Below are 8,378 nucleotides of genomic sequence, written 5' to 3'. Positions count from 1 at the left end.
GTCCTCTTAAAGGTGGATTTGTAAAAAAGATGAAAACTAACAGTTGTATTAATTGCATTTTTAGTTTTGCAAACTAATTTTGACATGAGCCAGCTGGAGGTGAGACTTTGCCACCCTGTGGTGCCAGAGCCATCTGTAGCCCCTCTGGACACAAGAGGGAGTCCTGAATCGTTGGAAAGAGAGGTTTGTCTTCCCCTGCTCTGGAGTGAAACACTTCTCACTGCAGTGAGAGAACCGCTCATCACTTGGAGGCCTTTGGTGTGCTTTGCTCTCCACCGTGGCAGGGTAAACCCGTGGTAAATCCACAGGCAATCCAGGAGTGTGGATTTTAGCTGTTTGCAGAGGGGACAGGTCAGCGAGCTGGCTGGATGAGGCGAGCCATGATTTCCCAAAGGACTGGCAATTACCCCTGGAATCAAACCGAGCTGACACCCCCATTTTTGATAGCTGATCCCCACATTTTGCAGCCTTAGTTGAAAACAGGAGACTGGGGCAAAGCTCTCCACACTTCTCTCCGTGGCACCGGGGCCGCACATTCCCCCCGCTCCCTGTCAGCCCGCACACGCATGGATTTGGGGACACACAGCAGAGGGGACGAGGGGCCCTGACACCCCCTGTTCCCACTGCCCCGCGGGACATTCCCTACTGGACAGGGATATTTTGGGACATGTGCCTTTCCTGTAATAACCAATCCTATTTGGCACAGTCCAAACTTTCGAACGCCGCTCCCAGGGGGAACACTGCGGAGGTGGAGGTGACACGATGGCAGGGCTCCAGCCAGGACAGCCGAGAGCCGCAACAGATCAGCAATTTCCGCGGGTCTTGCTGAAAAGCGGTGCCTTGATCCCACAACAAAGTCACGAGGGAAGCTCCAGCTGCCCCGAGCGGGGCCGGGGCTGGGGCTGGGGCCGGCCCCGGACGTGCCAGCGCCGGGCTCGGCCGTGTCCCCGTCCCAAGGCATGCGGGGCAGGCATTCCTGGGGGGCCGGGCTGCCCGGGCTGCTCCAGCCCTATATGAGCCCAGCCCGCGGGCAGCGCCGGCACAGGCACCGCGGCCGCCCTCGCCAGCCATGGATGACATCTACAAGGCAGCGGTGAGTGTGCCCCCGGGGCTGTGGGATGCGGAGCGGGGGCTGAAATGGATCTGAGGATTTTTGTTGTAGGCTCCCCAAAGCTGCGATGGCAATAATTCAGTGGAGAAATGGAAATGAGAAATAATTACAGGGCAGCAGCTTTTAGTCAACATCCTCATCCAGGATACTGACCCTTCCCTCTCCTGGCTCTGGAAGTTTTGCACTCCTCTTACGAGTGGAAAACACTCAACCTGCTATTAAATTATTTACATTGACCCCCTGGTTCTCCACTGTAAAGCAGGAAGATGGCTCCTAGGTGAAGATATAAATCTCAATAAAACCTGCATGGCATAAGAGATGACTCTTGGTTTTAGTCCAGACAAAGCAGAGGAGGATTTCCTAGAAAATAAACATTATTTGTATGGGTTAAACTCACCCTCTTCTTTCTGGTGCTTTACAACTCTGTCATCGCTATGTTCCCCCCACCCCTTTGCTGAGTATTTTTTATGGGGTTTTTAAAAAACCCTTGGTTTTTTCTCAGTTATTTCCAAACCTCCTGCTCTGCTTTGCTGCTCCTGCTCTGTGCTGTGCAGAATCCAGAATGTGAGCTATGCCCTGGGGAACGTGGAGCATCCTTTGGCTATTTTAACTTCCACAGCTGCACACTGCACTCACTGTGCAAACCCAAACTATTTGGTCTGTAATAAGAACTCTGCATTATTCTGTAACGTAGTCAGACAGAGATGTGCTAGCGGAATAAGGATGAAAATAGATTCTGGATTGTGTAGATTGCTATTGCATCCATAACTAGATTTACAGTAAGAGCTTTTTGATGCTTTCCCCCCTCCTTAAATATACAACTGATCAAGTTTGATTTTAAGCAAGAGCACAAAAAAAAAAAAAAAAAAAAAAAAAAAAAAAAAAAAAAAAAAAAAAAAAGCATCATACCAGTCTTAATGTTATGCCAAGGTTTTTAGAGGGAAGGAATATAGTACTTGGTAGCTAACTGAAGGAAAAAAACCTCAATGCTCACACATCCCCTGTCCTTTGGTCAGCCTTGAATCTTGGAAATGGAACCCCTGTAGTGATCCTGATAGTGTGAAAAGGTTCAGGAAAGGCTGGGTCCCCCCACCAACACCTTCAAAATGGAGAAAAATGGAACATGTAAAATCAAAGGAAATCCAGGCCTTTCTAATTAAGATTTTTAATTAAATAAGCCCTCTGTGACTCAAGGCACAGGGACCACATGGCCATTAATTAGGTGAATGGAGGGTTTGAGCCCTGGGCATTAACTCCCAACACCTTTACAGAGGCAAAACAAGTCCAAGCCAGGCACAGCTGAGACAGACAGCTCTTTTGTGGATCTGTTTACCTCAATTTAGACAGAAAACATTTACCTGTGGAAAAAAATTAAGAACTTCAGTTTCCTCTGTCTGACTTCAAACGGAACCATGGGATGGAGAGAGGAGCTGATAAAAGCAAAATACCATTTTGCTTTTGGCATTACCACAACTGCTGCAGTGCTGTGAGCTCAGAGCTTGCCTTCCCACATTGCAGTCAGAAAAACCTGTTCCTGCAATGATATAGAGGAAAAAGAGGAATAAGGCAGGAAACAGCACCCATGTCCAGAGTGAACTACGGACAGCTCAAGATAGATTTCTGTGACACAAATGTCACTCTGTAGCAACAATGCATTTAATTCACATACACCACATCTATCACTTCAGTACTCAAGGAGACTTCAAAAGTGAATAGCTGTACATTTTCTGCATGCTGATAGCATATATTAATGTTACATTTATGCCAAATCCCCTACGTGCAGCCAGAGAACCCAATGGATTTTCATCTTACCCACTCATGCCTAGATAAGGGTGTGCAAACACAAAGCTATTTTGGGAATATTTTTAGGCTCTGTTAAGCGGTGCCTAGAACAGTGCCAGGGACAAGTGTCTAGATAAAGGGCTGCAAGGATAAATACCAAAGCCTGGGAACAATTGGGGAGCTCATCTTTATCTCCAGCACCTCTCTCACTCGGGCTTATAAATAGCGACTGCGCCAGTGGTGTCGTGTTACAGAGCGGGACTGGCTGTGGCCGTCGTGGTGGTGGCTGCTCTTGCTCTGCCCAAAAAATGTCTGCATGGGGGCTGCAGCTGCCTTCAGCAGCACCAGAAACACACTGGGCTTGGGTCTCCTCCAGCAGTGGAGAAAGATCCTGCCACCGTCCTTAGTGCTTTCTGCCAAGTCCTCACCTCGTGGAGCACGGGGGGTGGGATAAAAGGCTCTGCCTGCTCCCACAGGCTCTGTCCTGCTAAGGAAAAATACTTTCTCTGCTTCTTGCTGCAAGCAGGAAGAACCAGCTGGCTTTTGCAAAACCACAGCCCTTTGGGGACAAAAGAATCAGCTTTCACTCAAAGACACCACCCTGGGTTGTGGGGTCCTGCCCCAAACAAGACATGGCAGGGATGGGTGCTGGGGGCCATTGCATGGGGGTGGCAGCAAGGAGACTTTAGTGGGGTCAGACAGGGCAGGCACGGGGCCCTACCTGGCTGGATCTAGAGAGGCTGTGGACCAGCATAGGAAGGAAAAGTTGATGTTTTCATGGATGCTTCCAAAGGGGCAGTTGGACATGGTGGTAAGGGCAGCAAGTTCAGCTAAGCTGTACCTGGAATGAAGCCATAGAGAGAAAGGCACTTAAACAGGTATGGCACAGAGCTGATTGATTCCCCTTTGCTCTCCTTTTTGATTATCTTCATTAATTCATGCTATCTAATAAGCTCCCACTGATAGTCTGTGGGGATTGAATTAGGGCAGAGTTTGGGAACAGTCTGCCAGTCCATGTCAGCTAATGCCTGTTGGCTCCACAGGCCATTCCTTCAGAGAGATTCCCAAAACAGACTGAGGGGAATAATAGCAGCTCCCTTCAGAGCCAGACACCTTTGTAATAACACTGGCTGAGATGGAAGCAGAGCAGTTAAGCCCTGGATAGGGCAGCAGTTTCCTGAATCTAGCCTGAAAAGCAACTACCAGGGATAGTCTTGTGTACCTCTCCCTCCCCAGGGAATCTCAAGCACGTCTCAGCTCTGATCTGGCATTGGCCCACATGTGAGCAGGCATCCTGCAGTGAAACCTGCCACAACAAGAAATTATCCCCAAATGGTTGGCAGAGGCATATTCTTTTCCCAGTGGGTTTCCCCTGCCTGTACAAAGGCTATTTCTGCCATGTATTAGCATCTACTACTCTAGAGAAGTTATGTTTGCTTCAAAGGAGATGTGAATATTTTTTTTAAAGGAAGAATCTCTTAGACTACAAAATCTTGCTGTGTCAAAACCTCTCTGGCTGTACATTCCCTGATCCATGAGGTTGCCTCTTGTGAGGTTTGGTTGACCTTGGCAAAGGCTGTTGAACAAACAACATGTCCTTTCAGCAATTTACGATGCTGACAAAATTAAAATGACTTGGTGTCTGTGTTTTCCTTACAGGTTGAGCAGCTGACAGAAGAGCAAAAAAATGGTAGGTGCACCTTCAACCTGACATCACAGCCTGAATTGGAGCTCCCAGGCAGCAGCCCTGCCTGCTCAGCAAGAATGCTCTGGAAAATGCTTTGGCCAAGGCAGGGCATGACCCAGGGGTTTTGATCCACCAGCATTCCTAGCAAGGCAGTTTCTGTGCTGTGCCTGTGTCCCACGGGGCCGTGCCTGGGCACAGTCAGGGGAGGCTGTGCCTGGGATGAGCCCCTGCCTGCAGGCTCCAGCTCTCCTCTCCTCTCCTCTCCTCTCCTCTCCCTCTCTCTGCAGAGTTCAAGGCTGCCTTTGACATCTTCGTGCTGGGGGCGGAGGATGGCTGCATCAGCACCAAGGAGCTGGGGAAGGTGATGAGGATGCTGGGGCAGAACCCCACCCCTGAGGAGCTGCAGGAGATGATAGATGAGGTGGATGAAGATGGTGAGAAGTTTGGGTTTCTTCCACTCTCCCAAGCACCATCCCCCACATCTGAGGGCACGGGGGCCATCTGTGCAGTGCTGCAGGATCCGTGCTGGGGACAGTCACAGCTGTAGGCTGCAACCTGCTGTGAACTCAAAGGACACTAAACACCCACCAGACCTCAGCATGGTTCCTTTATGGAACTTCCAGGCGAAGAGAAACTATAGAAATCTTTATTTCTGCAGCGATCAGACTGCTTGAACTGATTTTGGGGGTACGGTGAAATTGTACAGATCCTTTTAAAAAACAAAATATAGGCTGAATGTAGGAACTGCCATTTTAGAAATGTCACTTAGAGGATTCAATCAGGAAAGTCTTTCACTGCTCAAGTGTACACACCCCCACATAACTAACTGTCAATACTGATTAAATCAGTGTACTGATGATCACACATAACAAAATCCACTGTGGGCATTTGGGCAGAAATACCACACAAAGTAGCTGGAAAATAAAGAAGCAGTTAAAAATCAGGCAAAAAAGGAAAGCATCTGAGTCACTGAAAACAACACTGCTATAGTGCAGGTGCAAAACCACACTGCATGAATACCTGCCTCTGGAGCTTTCAATATTAACACCTAAATGAGATGGACAGGTATCTCCATAGCAGGAATTTCCATCCTTTGGTGCTTCTAGAAGGACTTTTGCCAACGCAAAATGACTGTGAAAGGTAAAAATTCACTTACAAGGTCAGAGAAGGGCCTCAGTCAGTTTTCCCAGCATCCTGAGAGCTGACTCTTGCTGCAGGGCTGCTCTCCTGAGTTTTGTCCCTTGGTTGCTGAAGGGAAGGGTGATCCCTCATTGGCATTGCCAATGTCCATCCCCTGTAGCTCCAGTTGATGGCTCCAGCTGGGCTCCCCTTTCCTGCATTCCTCAAGCCCAGTATGAGAAAAGACTGAGACATCAGACCTTGTACATTCTTCCAGTTTGACTTGTAGAGACACTGTCTGATGGCAGTCTTGGTTACAATAACGGGTTTAACACCACCACTTAAGGTTTTTGGGTTCTGAATTCATGTGGCTGTGCAGGGAAGCTGGGTGGAGCTGCTCATGGAGAAGTGTGGAGCTCAGTCAGGGTCCCAGTGCTGACCAGCTGGCCCCAGAATGCCCATTCTTCCCTCAGGCAGTGGCACTGTGGACTTCGATGAGTTCCTGGTTATGATGGTCCGGTGTATGAAAGATGACAGCAAAGGAAAAACCGAAGAGGAGCTCTCAGACCTCTTCAGGATGTTTGATAAGTAAGAGCCATGAGCACAGCGAGGTGGGGTGGTGGGAGGGGTGCAGCCAGCCTGGCCCCCCTCCCCTGCAGTTCTGTCTGCTCCTGAGCTCTTTTGTCCTGGCACAGAAATGCTGATGGCTACATCGACCTCGAGGAGCTGAAGATCATGCTGCAGGCAACAGGAGAGACCATCACTGAGGATGACATAGAGGAACTGATGAAAGATGGGGATAAAAACAACGATGGCAGGATTGACTATGATGGTAGGACTTCCTTGCATGTGGTTTGGTCACAAGCTCTTGGTCATGCCCCTGGGCAGCTCCCTTGGTCTTGGCTGCTTTCTTGGATGAGCTCATGCAGGCAGTGCTGGGCAATACATCTGACAGGAGCGTGTGTGCACAGGGATGGGGGGTTCTTACTCCTGTGAAATGGGAGCAAGGCCCTGGGGCTGCCTCACCTGTTCCCTTGCTGCACTGAAGCACTGCCGCTTTTCACCAGTCCCCTCCTGCCCCCTTAACACCAGCACCATTTCTGAGGGGCTGCATCTTTGAACGTGGTGCTGACAAAATTATATCCAGGCCGTGTGGTGGCAGCTGAGGGTGACGCTGGGCTCCAGTGACATTTCCAGCAGGAGTCACAAGGAGTCCTCGCCACAGTCAGAGAAGCAGTAGCCATCCCCCCCTCGGCCTCTCGCATATCGTCAGGGTGGAAAGGGAGACAGGGCTGGGAAAAGCTGCCAAGAGCACACTTGGCAGCTGTGAGGGCACTTCAGTCTCACCTCACACCTCTTGTCTCCAATGTCTTCCCCTTGGCAGAGTTCCTGGAGTTTATGAAGGGGGTTGAATAAATCTGAGGCCAGATGGACAGCTTGAATCTCCTAAACCCTCCAGCCCTGCATCTCGTCTCCTTGACTAAGTCCCCTGGCTACCAGCATGAAGACTGAGTGCTGAGAAGGGTGGCCAGGGGGAAATAAAACCTGTTAATACCCAGTGCCTCAGCTGGTCATTCCTTGGAGGTTCAGTGACAGCTTCACCCCCGTTGTGTGCTCATGATTAATGAAACCACTGTCGGGGGCTACTTCTGGCAAGGTGACATCACGGCTGGAGCTTCAAGCCTCCAAGAGGTGTTCTGCTGCCAGCCCAATGGCAAAGTCCATCCAACAGGGCCATGGGGGCTCAGCAGGGAGCTGCCATGTTCTATCTCCTCACCCCGCCACGGAGAGCAGGCTTGGGAGCTGGCACTGGTGCCTGCTGGTTTAACTGGAGCATTGGCAGCATTTTAGCAATGAAATATGAATTAAAACCCCCTTCAGCCATCACTGAAATCCATGTGCCAGGGACAGTCCCTCCCCTCCCTACTCTCACCCTGGCTATCCTGAGGGTACACCCCTCCTCCTCCCTGCCAGCCTGATTGGCACCCTGTAATGCCCAAAGAAGACCTCAGTTTGCTTTGGAAACATGCATAAAAGCCATTCCTGAGCTGGACTGGATGCTCCTTCCTGTCCCTCTCAGCCTGGTGGGAGGCAGGTGCTGGCCCTTCATAGTCCTCCTGCAGCCCTGGGTGGGAGCCTACTACAAAAAAATGAGACACCCAATTTTCCCTGGCAAATCACATCGATTTGGGCCACTGGGAAATGCACAAGCCCACTGCGGGTCTCAGCTCCCAGGCACAGGGTGACAGCAGGGCCAAGGAGCAGCGCTGTCCCCAGCACCGTCTCCTCCCGTCCCAAGGAAGCGCAGCATTCCTGTGGCATTAGCAGCTCTCCCTGCACATAGCTGCCTCCTCCCATCGAATGACAGCCCCAGCACAGCTCACACATTGCAGTCGTGTTGCTAAAGTCAATCGTTTACCCAAGCAAAACAAACATTGGCAGGGCAAGCACGGGGCTGAGTTGGTGCAAGCCCCGGCGATGCTGCCCTCAGCCCTGCAGGGCCACGCTGCTGGGCCAGTGTCCCAGCTCTGCAGGTTGTCCTTCTGCCTTTCCTCCACAAAGCAGATTTTTTTTCCCCCCCACTTCTGTGGAAATAACACCCTAAAGCAGCTGTGACACAATCTCATTTATAGTAATGATGAAATATTGCAGTTCAGGGAAAACAGGGATGAGAGAGGC

The 8,378-nt window shown here is 50.4% G+C and overlaps 1 protein-coding gene across 1 annotated transcript; it reads left to right on the top strand.

Moving 5' to 3' along the window:
- The first annotated feature begins 952 nt into the window (after nt 1–952).
- Nucleotides 953–7,257, top strand: TNNC1 (troponin C1, slow skeletal and cardiac type). The gene is made up of 6 exons (XM_041425739.1): nt 953–1,093; nt 4,553–4,583; nt 4,868–5,014; nt 6,173–6,287; nt 6,395–6,531; nt 7,084–7,257. The coding sequence occupies exons 1-6, from the start codon at nt 1,070–1,072 to the stop codon at nt 7,113–7,115; spliced, it is 486 nt and encodes a 161-aa protein (XP_041281673.1). The 5' UTR covers nt 953–1,069; the 3' UTR covers nt 7,116–7,257.
- The last annotated feature ends 1,121 nt before the right edge of the window (nt 7,258–8,378 follow it).

Source organism: Onychostruthus taczanowskii, unplaced genomic scaffold, assembly GCF_017590055.1.
Source record: "Onychostruthus taczanowskii isolate IOZ18803 unplaced genomic scaffold, ASM1759005v1 scaffold9, whole genome shotgun sequence".
Lineage (NCBI taxonomy): Eukaryota > Metazoa > Chordata > Aves > Passeriformes > Passeridae > Onychostruthus > Onychostruthus taczanowskii.
Note: the sequence above shows the minus strand (reverse complement) of the source record. Positions and strands in the feature narration are given on the sequence as shown.